Below are 18507 nucleotides of genomic sequence, written 5' to 3'. Positions count from 1 at the left end.
CCATCTGATGTTAAGTGGTCAACCATAAACACTAGCAACGGTGTTGTGTCGGCCTTTTAACATATCATTAGTCTTTCTTTAAAATTTAAAATAATATTTATAAAAAGATAGGCACATAAATGACCTGCAAACATTTTTGCTGGAAAATGTTGTATTAGTTCTTTAATCGTTTTGTGAAAGCAAAACTACGTCGCATTAAATCCTTTGAACTGAGGTCAATTGGGCGCTCGACGGGATTTGCTTTAACTCTCCGAGTAAACTTTACGGAATTCAAACGCTCGTTGAGCTTCAGAAAAAGAATAAGAAAATGCTAAACTTCTGTATAATTGCTTCAGAATTATTATTATGCAAAAATGTTATCATAAATACTGTTTATTTTAAACGTCATACTGATAGCACTGATTCAATTTGTCCGCTTTGCATTATTAGATTATTTCAATTACCTATCTGTGAATTAATCATAATGTTATCGTAAATACGTAGATAATCCTTTGCTGTGATTACCGAATCGCGATTAGGCGAGTCGGTTTCTATAATTCCAGCAATATTTAAAAGTGATAATCCTGAAAATTGTGATTGATCAACTCGTATTGAGGATTAGCGCGGCGCATTAAACACAATATTATCTTTGGCAAAGCGTCGAGCGGCATATAAAAGTATTGTTGTGGCTTGGGATAATTAACAATGTAACATTAATTTGTGTTCGTTTATTAACATCGGATTAAGCTTTAATAACATTTGATTATCATTGCAACTGCATTTCATACTCGCTTTTTAATTACATGTTTTTCTCTCTCGTCTGTATTCCGTTATTTGGCATGCTTGTTTCGCTTTTTACTATTTACGTATTCAAACATTTCCTCAGTTCTACGTACTTATTCATTTTTAGATATTTTATTTCCGTAGCGTTCTTGTTATGTACTGTATGCTGTGTCCTTTTGTTCCTTATTTGGGTTATGTTTTATTTGCTTCTTCTTAATGCAGAAGCAATGAGGTTCCGAAATTTTTTCAGTGAAAATGTTATGATATGAAATCCACAGCAATCCTTTGCGGAGAGCATTTGCCGTATTTAAATAACTATGAGGTCATTAGACGTACATTATTTTTGATGTGTAGTCATGTATTGATGCAGACTCATTAAAATAGCTATCGAGAATAGAAAGTTGATATGCAAATATGAATCATTGATGCTTTTAAATCTGTCGAATATGTACAATGTACATAATTGGTTACCTAACTATGTTTTCAAAGTAAAAAAATAAATAAAAGTAATTTTCCATTCGAACAATTGAATTTGTATTGAATCTATAGTAATAAGACGCAATTGTTTAAATAAATCAACAAAGCAACGTAAATATAATTTTCATATTACCAATTATATTATTATTCATCTACCAGTTGAGCTAACAAAGTTTTAGAAATTCTTTTAAGGTGGGTCCACATTGTATCAAGTAATCGTGTCCGTATCAGGTGTATTGTATCGAGCATGCGTATCCTAAGTGTGGACGCCTATTTTGACCACGCCGTATCTTACGACAATACATTATACAATATATGTATTATGTTTATTTTATTATTTACGACATACGAAATGTATTATGATGGCGATCGTTTTGTGTCCACACTAGAAAACATGACGCGTCGATGCTACACGACGGAGATGTGATACGCGAAAATTATCAAGTGTGGACCCACCTTTACAAGACTTTGAATTGGCCTGTATCGTAAATTAATGATGGCCTTAACCTATAGCTTTTATAAATATTAAAACGCAATGCTCTCCGTATCATGGCTTAATAGAATAACTTTATTTATATAATGTAAAGGTTTTATATGTATCATTATGTACTAACTACAGAAATATCTAACCTGATATGATTATTTATTTATCAAAAAAAAAAAAATGAATGTCATGGAATTTTATTAATGTTAGCCGTCTCTTTTATAGTTCCGCGATTTTATTTATTCGTTGATTTTATTTCTTTATAAAACACATCTGAATCAACAAGCGTGTAAATGGTCATATCAATAATTTATTATATTATAATGTAACGTGTGTTTGCTAATGAATAATGGATTTTCATCATACAGTGCTCATTATGTATTAACAAAAATTATGTATTTATTTTTTATAATAAGCTCCTTAAAATAATTTTTTAAGGAGTTTATATGGTAACAATTTTCACGAGTGTACGACAATTAAAGGATGTTTACTCTAAAAGGTTGATAACTCTAACGGGATAATATGCTACGGAGTATTTTAAAAGTTTTAGAAGGCTCACTTCTTAATAAATATATTGCAAAAATGCTGTTTTCGATCCTCAAATCAATAATTTCATTTTGTGTCTATTCTATAAATTAGCACATAATAAGGATTTATTAAGATTAAACTCTCGCAAACCTCATTGTCCCACGTATGCATTTGTTTCGTACTGTTTGTTATTGTATGCGTATTGTAGCATTATGTGAGCCGTGAAAATTGTTTATATAACATATAGACCGACAGCGGTATACGGAACGAGAACAACTAACACTAACATTATCGGAACTATTCAAACATTTGGCGGTTTATCATACCTGATTAAAAAGCAATTACACCTTGTGTATTTACTATTTGTATAATCGCGTTCGACGAATCTCTATGGTCGTTAGAAATTAATTAGGCCAACTACAAAGTAATTACGTGCCGATAAAATTTTCCGTATCACTAATTAATCACTAATGTTTGGAATTGATAGTTTTATTAGGAAAATGGGAATTTCAGAATTGTAAGAATTATTGTTTTTTGTAAATTAGTCATTATATGTATATGAGAATTTTTTAAAGAATAGAATATTCGTTATATTTCTGGTAGCGTGTATTCTGCCCTTTTGTTGAACGCGATTCTAGAAAGTATCTTAGGAATGTTAAAGGTCAGGGCAACTTCGGCAGTTTAATGAAAATATTTTAATTGAATTTACTGAATTATCAGTAAAACTTGTACAATATGATTTGATGAAGGCGTAAGTTTAATTAAATTGACATTTTATCAGATAACGCTTCGCCCGCGTGGTGTTTTGATAAAGTGTAGCCTATGTTCTTTCTCAGGGTCTAAAGATTGTCTGTGCAAAATTTCATCAAAATCTGTTGAGAGGTTTAAGCGAGAAAGCGTAAGCGACAGACAGACAGACAGAGTTACTTTCGCATTTATAATATTAGTAGGTATAAATAAAACAAAAAAAAAAATGTATTCAGAGGAGATGAATCACTTGGATATTACAAAGGTCAAATGTTATTATTTTGTTTACGTAATACTCAATGATAAGGAGTTCAAGTAATATTGTAAAAATATATATTTAAAGCAATTCTTGATTTTTTCCTTAAATAGATATTGTTCTCCGTTGAAGAGAATATTTTGCCAACTCGAACAAATAAGTCTATAGTAAGGGGCATAGATTTATATTTGTTCACGATTAGCTTTAACAAAAACTGCAGAACCATACAGCAAGGACAATTGCCCTGATTTTGCCAGATTGAAATCTTAGATGAAGTAGTGATAGCTGGGCTATAGAATAGGGAACATGACCTATATTACATTTATCGTTAAGGAGATCTAACTAGGATAGGGCTTACTTCATGATTATCTTTACTTAAAACAGTGAACGAATATGCTAAAAAGTGAAAAAAAATATTTTTAGTAAGTATATTGTAATGGAATTGTTTTTCAAAATACCCTCATGTATGTTAAAACAATACCCGATTATGTATTCTCGATAAGAAAAAATCTAAATGTGTCATCTAATGGGAGCTGAATGTTTTGTGTCTGATTATTTTTTTATAGTTAACTAGCTTTCCGCCCGCGGCTTCGCCGGCGTTTTCAATAACAAACCCGTTCCCGTAGGATTTCCGGGATGAAACCTATCCTATGTCCTTTCTCGGGTTTCAAAATATCTCTATACCAAATTTCATGCAAATTGGTTCAGTAGTTAAGGCGTGATTGAGTAACAGACAGACAGAGTTACTTTCGCATTTATAATATTAGTATGGATACGGTTTAAAATAGCATGTAGAATTTCTTAACACTTCTCTAAAGGAACAATTTTCTGAACCAGTGACTTATGCCCATAACATAACATTTACATAAATCATAACTTATAATAAATGTACAGTGAAACCTAATTGGTATATAGAGCATCATTCAAAAGCTCTCCGATTAGTCTAGTTGATTATGTGATTCTTTGTTCTCAAGAACTTTCAAGAATTGTTCAAACAATACAATCCGCTTCTTAAAGAAGTCTACTTGAATAAATAAAAGTGAATAAGATTCTAGCGAGCTATCAATCGATATATGTATATGACGTTCCAAAGCGCTCCCAATAGATGACATTTGAATAAGTAATTATTTGATCTTGAGTATCTACGAATTACCGATCGATATGCTATATTATAACATAATGATTCCTAAACGCTCCCAAATCCCAATAGAGGTCCCATTTGAATTAATTATTCGATCTAGACTACCTAAATACTCCAGTTGACAGGCTCCCATATTCAAAAGTAATAACAAATAACGAATTACTTGGTGTAACCATAGTGGTGGGCTCGGCTCTGGCTCTAAAATTTTTAATCGACTTGCTATCTGTGCTAGTTTTTAAATTATGAAGTATGTAATGAAAATTGGGGGTTTTTGGGCTGAATTTAATTACTTGTTATTAAATTAAATAAATAAATAAAGTCGTAAGTCTCGTTCCGTATACCGCCGAACTAAACCCGGGCCCGATAGGTGTGGATGTGCGGGGGCACGCTCGAGATCGCGCCGTGCTCGCACGTGGGCCACGTGTTCCGCAAGACCACGCCCTACTCGTTCCCGGGGGGCACGGGCCGCGTTGTCAACCACAACAACGCGCGCCTCGCCGAAGTGTGGCTTGACGACTGGAAACATTTCTACTACAATATTAACCCAGGTTAATTCATGTGGTGTATGGTGGCGCGTGTCGCGGGTTTAGTAGCGAAGTGTTCTGGTTTTGATACCCTGTAAAGTGCTTAAGGGTAACTTACCATATTTTGCCGAGTATTGCTGGATTCTGGCAAACTGGTAAAAATTGGTCGTATCGAGTATTGCTGGATTCTGGCAAATTGGCTCGTAAATACAATAAGGGAAACAAGTGAAAACCTACTCTGTACTACACCACAATCTAAAGAACTTTGCACGCTCGCGTTTTCCAGTAAATCTTAACTTCTTAACTAAGTAACCACATCTTTACTATCCGAGAAGTCCGAATGTTCTCCATCTTCACTACACTGAAGTTTAACTTTTATAAATTGGTTGGATTCTCCTTTCGATAAATTGCATATTTTTTTGTATTTTTCTTGAATCATTATTATGTCGTCATTTCATCGAAATTTTTGTCACTTTCCAGGTGTTACCTCTTTTACATTTTTTAGATATCTCTTATTTTTCTTCTCTAAATGTTTTCTGTAATGTTATCCCGCATCGCGTTTATAAGTAACATAATATGAGGATGTTGTAAAGTAATATCAGTTTCATTAATATTAATTTCAATTTATAACTCGCCACACGCGTCATGAACAATGCACGCATTCTTAATTGTTGATAACAGACTATTTACCCATAGATGATATAAATAACAATTTTTGGAAGCGAATTTGAATTTTAAGTTCATTTTAAATAATTTATTTGATTAAAAACAACGATTAAGAATGTACATCATAAATGGTGTTGGGTATTACATTATGCATTTATCTATCTTAAAGTATTTTGTGTTTTATTATTATCTGTAACGTATATGCTTCATGATTTATTAATAATTATAAACTAATTGCATGCATGGATTTCGTTCATTTTGTTTACTAATATAACCTATAACTTCAAATTATTTTCGAAACGCTTTTTATGTTTCTTTCTGCGTGACTAGAATAACAGTTGCCATCGTTTCTTTTAATTTTTTCCTGATAATTAAAAAAAAAATAATTTCCAAGAATAATTGTTCTTCTAGTTACGTATACCATATTAGATTTTCTATGTGTCTCTTAAACTGGTTTCTAATAAATTTATTATTTAGGTGCATTGAACGTGCCAGTTGGTGACGTCACGGAACGTAAGGCACTAAGAGATCGTCTTAAGTGCAAGAGCTTCAGGTGGTACTTGGAAAATATATACCCGGAGAGTCAAATGCCACTAGACTATTACTATTTGGGAGAGGTGAGTACGAAACAAAAAATTTACAGTTATAGGAATAAGTACGATTTTTTTAACCTTGAAAATTTTGCAACTAATTTGATACCACTTGACTAGGCACTTGACTTGCTCGTAATTAGGTCATGATTATTTTAATAGGGAAAGAATAATGAAACATTGTAGCGGATAGGTTTATCAGTTAGTATTGTAGGACGCGGCTTTCGATTCATGGGCAACAATATATGCTACGGTCTTTCGATTGATGACTATCGTATCTTCTTACTTTCTCCAAAATGGAACCACTAAAATGCTTTTACAATATCCCATAAAAGTCGTGCGTCCTTTGTGAGAAAGTTACACCTACGTCGGTACTTCACTGTAGAGCACTTCAAATTGTGCCCAATATTCAGAAAGTGCTAATTATAGTGACGAATGCCCAATAATTTTATGTCCAAATACTATTGTCATATTTTTCTGTCGTACGTGTGAATAGACTTGATTTACAGTATGTATAGAAAAAGGTAGTAATGCAACACATATAAGTCTTAGCAGCGTCTCAAAAAACATACAATTGATAAAAACAAAGCCTAGGATTAAATGATTTCAAATTGTTTTGAACAACGTTGTTATACAACAATTTCTAGGTTAAGAACAAGTGCATAGTAAAACAAAAACTAAGAGCATATGCGGGTATTATGTGTAAGACAATAGCTGGCTCCATCAATTATTAGAAGCGCCTCAATCTAAGCGCTTTGCTAAATTTGAAATCCATCCAATCCGATACGAGCTTTTGTTAACAATAGATCAACTTTCACATGAACCCTGACCTCTATTTTCGTGATTTTTTGTGCTTGTTTTCGCACTAAGATCAAAGGTTATCACTATCATTTGAATTACAAATACATTACTGTCTTTAATCTTGATTACTTTGAGAGACAAATCATATTTGTGTTGAGTTAAATTCGAAATTCATATAGTAAGTTGTGACACACATCTCAAGGTGAAGTAGACAATGGTTCGTTTCGGTGGTATGGGTATGCGCCGATTTGCATTTAAAAATACAGCGTCTATTCAATTGCGAAATAGTGATGTGCTTCTGAGACAATTGAAACGTTTTGCAAAGCGTTCAATTTTACGGGTATTAGGTTAGCTTTATTTTATGTATAATAATTGATGATGCCAGTGTTAATAACGTGCAGATTTTTACGTTTAGAATAATTGGGCATTTTATTTTCTTTTAATATTAAAACCGAGAAAAAAATGCGTAAATTTTGATCCAATTATTTTAGATATGATAAAGGGTGGTTTATTCATAAAATAGGTATAATAATTGGGGAATTTTTTAAGACCCCATAACTTTCGAAATAGTATAATGATTTCTGTTATACGAGATATTGCGTGACCTTCGAAGCATGGAGGCGCTAGATTGAAGTACCACATGGTCACCCATCAGTACTCTGACCGCACTTATTATGATTTACTTACTATTAATATTATATCAAGCTATGATACTCTGTTAGGATAAAAAATATTAATTACTAGCTAGGCTCCGTGGTTTCACCCGCGTGGCTCAGCGTGATGATATATAGCCTATAGCCTTCCTCGATGAATGGGCTATCTAACACCGAAAGAATTTTTCAAATCGGATCTGTAGTTCCCGAGACTAGCGCGTTCAAACAAACAAACAAACATACATCAGCTTTATAATATTAAGTATATATTAAATGACTTTTTTTGCTAACGCACAAATAACCTGATCGGAGATAAGATTGCGAGCGGTACATTAGTAATAGTTGTATCAATCAGTGTTCGATAATTAAGATTAGATATGAAAACATTATCAACACACATTTAACGTAGATAATGACAAATCACGACTAAGACACTTAATATTATATTACAGCATTTAGATATCCTTTCCAGGTAAAGAGTTATGTAAAAATAATGTGTTTTTTGTTGCACGTCAATGGGTTTGTTGGAATCAAGTTATCTAAATTTAATGTTTATCTCTGTCATATCCGGAATCAGGGACTTTTTTACCTATACAGGCTGTCCCACTATTGGTATACTAAGCTCGAAGGGACTTGTAGTTTCGCATACACTGATCACGTAAAAAATGACTAAACAACTAAATTACGTCAAAAATTTTTTGCTAAATTTTTTCCTGAAAATCCATGTTATCTCCTCTAGCTTCGCGCAACCGGCATATACCGCTTCTCTAATGTGAGAATTTGGTCTATGAAAACATAATCTTAAACGATAGCTCACGTGCTAGTGGCAATTTGGGCGGGTTGCTTGTTATGGGTGTACAACATAGTTTTAAGAATTCATCTATTTGAAAAAAAAAGCGTCTGGAATTTTATAAGTATTTTTTACGTACTCAGCATATGCAGAACTATAACCTCCTTTGAGCTTAGTATACTTATTTTCACTCATACAGATATTCTCTGTGACTTATTATAAAAAAATCGTATGATATAATGTGACCTCTCTAACATACATTAAGAGTATATTTTAAGGTCTAAGAATCTACCAACGTAGTCTTTAAAATGCACAGTATACATAATTAAGTAAAACATATAAAATCTGGAGCAGTCATAAAATCACATAAGAAAAGTAAATAATATTATAATATAAGAAATTACACGCGAGGCCGGGTTATATATTAGTTTGAATGTAATAAGAATGTACTGCGATTCTACACAGCTACCTAATTGATGTAGGTAGTTGATAACAAATCGCAGCAAGTCAACGACTATTAGTAAAATGAGGGTAGTTGGGCTCGAACGTCGTATAAACAACGTCCGAGCCCGGCACGACTCGAGGCACGATTCGTACGAATGCGCAACGATTCAAAGGAAAGCGGCATTTTATAGTATTCGACAGCTAAGCATGTTTTGACAGGAAATAGTGACAACTGTTCATCCAAAAAATTATTAAATCAAGTTACGTCTAACAATATTATAAATTAAAGTTATATTTACATTAAATGTTGTTACTCTCCTAATTTATCGTGGTGTCATATATTGTTACTTAGTAGATTTAAAAAGTAATATTGTATGAAACGTTTTTGTACTTTGGAAATATTTTCATTGAATTATTGTTTTCACAATAAGATTTGTAATAAAGCCCAGTAGTATCGTAATCGTTACTACGTAAATTTTACATTGAGGATAATAAAATCAATATCGATTCAATTACCGCTATCGTTATAACGTGTTAACAAAACAATAAAAACTTACTTCACAGAAATTTGCGTTAAATTGACTCGTTATAAATAAAATTATATTGGTACTTTGCAGATTCGTAATGCTGAGACGTCAAACTGTTTGGATACATTGGGAGGGAAGGCTGGACAACCTTTGGGTATGGGATACTGCCATGGAATGGGTGGGAATCAGGTGAGATAATATTTTATATTTTATTTTTCGATATCCAAGCTATATCTATACATTTAATTCAGTAAAATTTATGTGTTATGGTTTATACAGTAGCTCAGACATGTATAGATTAGAGTAACGTTTTGTTTTTTGGTCCTTCGAACTGGATTTGTACATGGACCCAGGACCCACAATAATTAATAATATTATATCTATAGATTAGAGTTTATACGTTTTTTTGGTCCTTCGAACTGGATTTGTAAATTGATCCACAATAATAAATATTTATTCACTATATACATTTTCCTGCGTTACAATAAATTTGTCTATTTATCCATCCAGCTGAACTTTTTATTCATATGCAATTTATTGTGCACTAGCTTACCGCCCTCGGCTTCGCCCGCGCAGTCAAAGAAAAACCCGCATAGTTCCCGTTCCCGTGGGATTTCCGGGATAAAACCTATCCTATGTCCCGGGGTAAAAAGTAGCCTATGTCCTTTCTCGGGTATCAAAATATCTCTATACCAAATTTCATGCAAATTGGTTCAGTAGTTAATGCGTGATTGAGTAACAGACAGACAGACAGACAGAGTTACTTTCGCATTTATAATATTAGTATGGATTATATTCATGGTCCTTCATTGGTCCTTCGAGCCGGATCCATTTATAGGAACACAATTAATTCAATTTTTTTTCGTGTTCACAGGTATTTGCATACACGAAACGCAAGCAGATAATGTCGGACGACAATTGCTTGGACGCAGCGCACCCGCGTGGTCCAATTAAATTGATTCGATGCCATGGAATGCGTGGAAACCAAGAATGGACGTATGATACTAAGGTTTGTTATAAAATAATTGTTATATCTGATACTATTACAGACATTGTTAATTTTAAAGTAACTTTTGTACTTTTTATGTTACAAAATATGTAGTACAATTTCCGGCCTTATTTTATTTGTAAATTTAAAAGAAAATTTGCCATACTAATTAGAATTTTACTCCCAAGTTTGTGTGTCAAAGTATTATGCACCGTTTCGATCGGTGTGGGGCGGGGGAGGGGCGCGGCAGCTCTAGAAATGACGGGCGCTGCGTATCGCGCGGCATAAGGGTGCACTCACACACATCAGTCACCGTCAAGTCACCGATGACTGATCGGTGACGGTTTGTGTACGTATCCACAAACACCAGTCACCGTCATGTTGTCCGTCAGTCACGTCGCCGGTTTGACTGAATCATTGAACACATACATCAGGTTAGTGAGTGATTAGACGTGTGTCACGCTAGAGAACATGTAGCAATTGACGGTAGCACGACGCTGACTGAACTGAGACGTGACGGCACCGGGTGAGTGGGGATAAAAGTATGATACATGTATGGAAAGATTATTTGACGTGCCTGACCGGGGACGTCACTGATAGATTTCGTGCCGGCGACTGTCGTGTGGGAACAGAGTCATACTAGAACTATTGATACATATTTTTTTTAAATCCTGTCCGGTGACGTGCCGTGACGGTGACTGATGTGTGTGAGTGCACCCTAAATCTCATTATAGAAGAATATAAGCTTTTTCTTTACTTTTACATTTTAAAATACAGAACAAGAACTTTTCCAATCACATGCAGCAGTGTTTATGTAATATTTAAAAAAATTTTTTTCAACAGACGCGCACAATAAAGCACACGAACTCCGGCATGTGCTTGGACAAGCCGGAGTCGTCGGACGTGTGGAAGCCGGTGCTACGTGCGTGCAACCGGTCCCGCGGGCAGCAGTGGCTCATGCAGCTCGACTTCAAGTGGCAGGCGCGCCGCCAGCCCGCGCCCGCCAGCTAGTCGCGCGGTGAGTGCACAGCACAGCACAGTGGTGAGTGCACAGCACAGCACAGTGGTGAGTGCACAGCACAGCACAGTGGCTCATGCAGCTCGACTTCAAGTGGCAGGCGCGCCGCCAGCCCGCGCCCGCCAGCTAGTCGCGCGGTGAGTGCACAGCACAGCACAGTGGTGAGTGCACAGCACAGCACAGTGGTGAGTGCACAGCACAGCACAGTGGCTCATGCAGCTCGACTTCAAGTGGCAGGCGCGCCGCCAGCCCGCGCCCGCCAGCTAGTCGCGCGGTGAGTGCACAGCACAGCACAGTGGTGAGTGCACAGCACAGCACAGTGGTGAGTGCACAGCACAGCACAGTGGTGAGTGCACAGCACAGCACAGTGGCTCATGCAGCTCGACTTCAAGTGGCAGGCGCGCCGCCAGCCCGCGCCCGCCAGCTAGTCGCGCGGTGAGTGCACAGCACAGCACAGTGGTGAGTGCACAGCACAGCACAGTGGTGAGTGCACAGCACAGCACAGTGGCTCATGCAGCTCGACTTCAAGTGGCAGGCGCGCCGCCAGCCCGCGCCCGCCAGCTAGTCGCGCGGTGAGTGCACAGCACAGCACAGTGGTGAGTGCACAGCACAGCACAGTGGTGAGTGCACAGCACAGCACAGTGGCTCATGCAGCTCGACTTCAAGTGGCAGGCGCGCCGCCAGCCCGCGCCCGCCAGCTAGTCGCGCGGTGAGTGCACAGCACAGCACAGTGGTGAGTGCACAGCACAGCACAGTGGTGAGTGCACAGCACAGCACAGTGGTGAGTGCACAGCACAGCACAGTGGCTCATGCAGCTCGACTTCAAGTGGCAGGCGCGCCGCCAGCCCGCGCCCGCCAGCTAGTCGCGCGGTGAGTGCACAGCACAGCACAGTGGTGAGTGCACAGCACAGCACAGTGGTGAGTGCACAGCACAGCACAGTGGTGAGTGCACAGCACAGCACAGTGGCTCATGCAGCTCGACTTCAAGTGGCAGGCGCGCCGCCAGCCCGCGCCCGCCAGCTAGTCGCGCGGTGAGTGCACAGCACAGCACAGTGGTGAGTGCACAGCACAGCACAGTGGTGAGTGCACAGCACAGCACAGTGGTGAGTGCACAGCACAGCACAGTGGTGAGTGCACAGCACAGCACAGTGGCTCATGCAGCTCGACTTCAAGTGGCAGGCGCGCCGCCAGCCCGCGCCCGCCAGCTAGTCGCGCGGTGAGTGCACAGCACAGCACAGTGGTGAGTGCACAGCACAGCACAGTGGTGAGTGCACAGCACAGCACAGTGGCTCATGCAGCTCGACTTCAAGTGGCAGGCGCGCCGCCAGCCCGCGCCCGCCAGCTAGTCGCGCGGTGAGTGCACAGCACAGCACAGTGGTGAGTGCACAGCACAGCACAGTGGTGAGTGCACAGCACAGCACAGTGGTGAGTGCACAGCACAGCACAGTGGTGAGTGCAGCTCGACTTCAAGTGGCAGGGCATAGTTGCACAGTATACGGCGCAGTCATATAGTAAGCGTCACTTTAAAATAGCTGCTAGCGATATACAAACGCAGAGCGCGATGGATTTGGTAAGAAATGGGGTAAGCGTAAAAATTGTTGCGACAGTCGACACGCTTCCCGTGCTGTGACGACGTCTTTCGCTTTCCTAAAGTTTCAACAGATGCACCCTAATTATCAAATTAGTGTGCATCTGTGTCCGTTTGTCACAGTTTGTCCATTGTGTCCGTTTAGAAAATAACCGCTAAAAAATTAACAAAAAGCTCCGTCTACACTGGAACCACTGTGAACTGCTGGAGGTTTTTAACGTGATAACGTTTTTAAAATCGTTTGAGTCTGGTGACATGTTCAGAAACTTGTGTCACACCAAAACCTCACGAGCGCGATCGCAGGTATAACGAGAGAGAGACGGACCGATCTCCCGTCTCATCTCGAGCGCTGCCACTGTATTATGTTATCACGTAAACATCTCGATCGTAAACCTACTTTACAAACAACCAATTTTTTTTTTGAGTTGAAAAATATTTTTATTTTCAATACGGCTTCCTCTATAATAATTAATCAATCGGTCACAGTTACTTTTTCTTGCTGGCAATCAATCAAATATCTCCCAAAAGAAATGTTTTGCACCCTTGACAGTTTACCTTGACTCTTTATCTCGTTTTTTCGAAGTAAGGCTAAATGTTATGAATCTTGACACTTTCAAAATATTACTACGGTCGCCTTTTGTTCCTGAGTGTTCATAAAATAAGGTAAAAAAAAAAACTAATAATTTCCTTTCTCTTTTCAGATTTGACAACGATAGACCACAACAGTCTTCCCCTATCGTTATATAATTATTAGATTTGATCATTTATTCCTATACCTATAGTTTTGTATCTACGTGACGTATCGACATGCCCTGTGAATTGTTGACAATACATGAATATTATGCTGTATTCCCTAACGTTGCTCAAACTTAGAAATGAACGTTTAGTGACTTTGGTTTTGCTATTCGAGATTTAATTAGGAATTTATCGTGTAAGTTGATGACCATTACGTAAGGGTCACCGCACACACCGCATTGTGCGCTCACCCTTATTTCGAAGTGATTAACGTTAATACTTATTTGTACTGATTTTTACTAGTATGCGATAGTAAATGTTGTATGAGATTGAATGTGACGTTAAGTCATAACGGGTGTTACGAGAAATTTCTATCACGAATTTATTGTATGTATTTGAATCCATAATTGTTTAGACTCGACGCTTCCCTCTTTTATTTTGTGGATATACTCTTCCATTACTAGTGAAGTTATTTTATGAGATTATAAAACAATAGTGCACTTTACAGGTGTTCATTAGACTTCCGACATTATAAATGAAATCGATATAGTTTTATATAGGAACCTTGTCTACTAGATTTTTACGTGTAGTTACTGTTAGTGAACTTTTTTCATAACATTTAGCACGACCGTTGTCTGCATAATTTCCGTTTTTATATTATAGTGAAGCTAGGGCAATAATTTTCATATTCATCGCTTGAGAGATTACGTTTCTAGCTCTATATACGCTCTTATGTTTTTATAATAGTCATTCTATCTTTCTCGATTAAGTTACTATTTTTAATTAAGTGAAACTTCTATATCGTGGTTGGAAAAAATTTTGTGTAACATTTGTCTTTACGCGTGACATTTTTCCGTTAAGCGCGATCTTTTTCTTATCCCTACCACGCGTGATTCGACGTATTTCTGTAAAGTTGCATATAGTATTTTTTTTTAAATAAGGTCATAAAGAAGTTTCACTTACGTGTGTACACTAGTACACGCACACATTTTTTTCTTATGCTTATTGTTTAAGTCCTTTTCAATATAAACTGCCAGTGAAACGGATTTCGTAATTCCTACTTATATTATGTCTATTTAACTATAAATTCTTTTTATATAAATAGATGAATGTTATATCGTGTGGTTGTTATATCATAATTTTAATTTTGTTGCGACATTGCAAGCTTGATTCATTATTCATATTCTATAGATTTTGATATTATGTGATTTATAATGTAAATATTATTGTTAAACTTGCAAAAAAATATAATAATAAAATACATATTATATTATTCGCTGAGATGGGATTTTATCGGAATCACGCATCGATTATTGTTATGTATCGATTACATGCATTTATTTATGCGTAATCGATTATCCATACAAATGAAATGCGTGTATTCGATAATATATAGATGCGAGTTTGCGTGTTCTAAATAATTGTATAACGGTTGACATTTTATGAATGCCTTCTTAGAATTATAAATGGAATTGATCCGCATTTCACTTAAAAATTTATAAACATAATTGAGTTTCATACTTATGTGATATTCCTTGAAGGCATATTTTTTTGTGACCAATATAATAATAAAATTAAGTGTTTTTTTTTTAAATCATATTGCAAGTTTGACAAAAATATTATAATTGTAACTGTTGCCTTAATTTATATGTCTCAAATATCTTGTACTATTACAAATGTTGAATTTACAACTCTTTATATTATGTAAGAACGAATGAGAATAATTTTAGTGCATATCGAGTAGAGTAAAAGGGCTGGATGGAATTGCCTATATTATAGTTCTATACTAGGAATAAATATATTTTATAATTATATATGACGGCCCTCGATACGGTGTTATATATAGGTCAAATGATACGGCGGTGCGAAAGTTTCTACGTCTTAACTTCTCTTTAAAAATAATAGCGTTATTTTCATAAATAACATTATTGTTGTGAAAACTAAAATAGAAACTTTGGTGTCGCCAGTAGAAACGAGATTACAATGATACTGAGGGTATCTATATAAATGTTAAAATTGACGATAATAACGAATTTTATTTACGTATGAGATTCATTCGAGTTAGTGATTTATTGTTTACGATTTTATTGTGAAATTTGGCATATTTTATTTGTTATAGAAATTTTATTTTATTTTATTTAAAAATTTGATTGTCACATCACAATGATACATTTAAAGCTAATTATTTTTCCTAATAGTTAATAGATAAAAGTTTTAGAAAAATAGAAATATATTCAAAATCCATATTCTTACAAGTTACAATCACCTTTAAGCAGTTATTTATGTAATTATTGTAAATAATTTGTTACGTCAATATACGTCCAATCGATGATTGCATCGAAAAAGCATTTATTTATTAAAAACAGAATCTCGAAGATATTTTGATTTGTAAATATTTTTACGTGCCAAATTCATTTTTTATAATTTATTCTGTAACGCGTCACCATTCCAATAGTCAGAATCGGTAAATGAATAAAAATATTTTGACTGAACTTTTTTCTTTTATTTTCCTTTACCTAAACATTACCTAATCATTTAATTAATAATACATATAAATCATTATAACCAGATTTTCCGAGTGATATCCTCTCGAGAACACACATTCAGGGTGCTTTTCCCAAAATAGATTCGTTTCAAACTGAAACTCAAACATTTATTTATTCAATTAGACTTCTTCTAGAAGCACTTTTGAATCGTCATTACATATTTTTAACATTAACCACCGATTCGGAAAGCAGTATCTATGGAATAAAACCGGCAAGAAACTCCATAGTTGCTCTTTTAAATTATGTCAGTCTTACAATTTAATTTTACAAAATATGTAACATCATAATTATCATAATACTAGCGGTCCGCCCCGGCTTCGCCCGTGGTACATGTTTACGTTTTCTCTACATAAGAACCATCCTCGTACTTCAAGGAATATAATAAAAAAAGAATTATCGAAATCGTTTCAGCCGTTCTCGAGTTATGCGCTTACCAACACATTTTGCGATTCTTTTTTATATTTATTTATTTATTTATTTATTTATAATCTTTATTGCATACAACACAAATACAAATTTCACACACACAGACAGGACATTAGATGCAAAGGGCGGCTTTATTGCTTCAAGCAATTTCTTCCAAGCAACCCGAGCAGCCAATGTATTGGAAAAAAAAAAGAAAATTAAGGTAGATTATGTACACAATAGAAATAAAAAAAGAAGATGCCAAAAAACTGTCCTTTGGTTTTTACGCGACATTTTCATCTTCCATATATACCTTAAGTGCCATATCACACTAGCGGATTGCGAGCGGTTTCAAAGCGGAGCGGGTGCGCAACGAATACGTTGCGGGCGCGCAACGAACACGCCGCGGTTGCGCAGCGAATTCGTTGCGGACGCGTCATTTTGTATACTCTCGCACAAAAGCCAGCCCTTCCGCCTTGCCTAACTTCCATTCAATATTTCCATCGTTTCTGTAGCACTCAATTTTTTAACCGTACTGTGGAAATGCACTTACTTAACAGTTAACTAAAGATGTAATAACAACTGGAGTTGTTAAAAAAAGGTGCTATAAAATTGAATTACTAGGACTTTTAGAATGTACCATACATTCCAAAAGTATGTAACGACTGACCAGTATAATCTCTCCCATAGCAACGTATGTTATAAAGAGATTTTGTGAACCTAATTATGAGCAAAGTGATAGTGAGTTGCTGGTTGCTTGATAAAATTTTCTATTCACTGCTATTTATCTAATAATAAGATAGCCCTGTTTTAGTTAAGGAGCTTTAACATTTATTTCACTAATGAACTTTCTTAATGAGCAATTAAGTTATCTGATTGCATTTCGACCAAGATTTAATAGATAAAACAATACCCTAAACATTAACATGTTATGAAACTCGTAAAAAATAATGATCTCATAATTATTATACTATCACAAGTTATAAGTAACAACCAGCACGGATTCCATTTTGTTAATGAGTGTACATGACTGCGACGTAAACGTTGCCCATCTGCCACGCGTCCGCAACGAATTCGCTGCGCAACCGCAACGTATTCGTTGCGCACCCGCTCCGCTTTGAAACCGCTCGCAATCCGCTAGTGTGATATGTCACTAATACTATTATAATGGGCTCTCTGAACTAGTACATTTTTTAATAAAATCTAATAAGTTCTACTAAATCTACTAAAGGTCTCTTAAATTATGTAATTCTGTTGACCCTTATATAAATTTTTAACTTTAGCTAGCCGGAAAAATGGCATTTCAATTTTTTTATTTCTGTTCCTTGTGTCATAACAGTGTCTATCTCCTACTCTTGTGTGTAACTAAGCGTTATTATGTATTTATAAAATGAAATGAAATAATATTCTATAAGTTATGCTCATAGACGAAAATGCTCATTGAGAGAAAAAAATTTCACAATGCGTTGTGGTCACAGTAAAATATCTACATCGCGAAAGTCGTAATGTGGCTCTAATGCAAACGCTTATGTTGTGGAAATGAGAGGATGCCTTAATTTATCGATTAATATTAAGCTAACTTGTGAAATTGTGAATTGTGAATTTATTTTCTGATTATCATCCTTAATTTTTAAAGTAAATTGAAACTACATATGTTATCTAATACCTACTAATAAACTTAGAAAAAGTATGCAACAATGTGTTCTTTCAATATCGAATATGGTAAATGTGGTAAATGGTGGTAAATGTAAAAAATGTTATGACGATTCAAAAGTGCTTTTATATGAAGTCTAATTGAATAAATAACTGTTTGAGTTTGAATAATGTTTTAGATCGT

At 35.9% G+C, this 18507-nt stretch overlaps 1 protein-coding gene across 3 annotated transcripts in view; it reads left to right on the top strand.

Moving 5' to 3' along the window:
• The window catches only part of Pgant5 (polypeptide N-acetylgalactosaminyltransferase 5), a 170599-nt gene that overhangs the window by 17551 nt on the left and 134541 nt on the right, over positions 1–18507 (top strand). The window contains exons 9-14 of one of the 3 annotated variants that reach the window (XM_089706050.1): positions 4763–4943; positions 6063–6202; positions 9481–9579; positions 10265–10399; positions 11222–11396; positions 13686–16211. In XM_089706050.1, the coding sequence (XP_089562176.1) occupies positions 4763–4943; positions 6063–6202; positions 9481–9579; positions 10265–10399; positions 11222–11389 (723 nt within the window). In that variant the 3' untranslated portion in view covers positions 11390–11396; positions 13686–16211. Of the gene's footprint in view, positions 1–4762; positions 4944–6062; positions 6203–9480; positions 9580–10264; positions 10400–11221; positions 11397–13685; positions 16212–18507 lie in introns of those variants that run through there. The other 2 variants (XR_016316963.1, XM_089706048.1) reach the window with 2 other exon arrangements.

This window comes from Colias philodice, chromosome 17 (assembly GCF_061535455.1).
Source record: "Colias philodice isolate Cphi_HAF_F1 chromosome 17, ilColPhil1 Martin Lab GWU primary, whole genome shotgun sequence".
Classification (NCBI taxonomy): Eukaryota; Metazoa; Arthropoda; class Insecta; order Lepidoptera; family Pieridae; genus Colias; species Colias philodice.
Note: the sequence above shows the minus strand (reverse complement) of the source record. Positions and strands in the feature narration are given on the sequence as shown.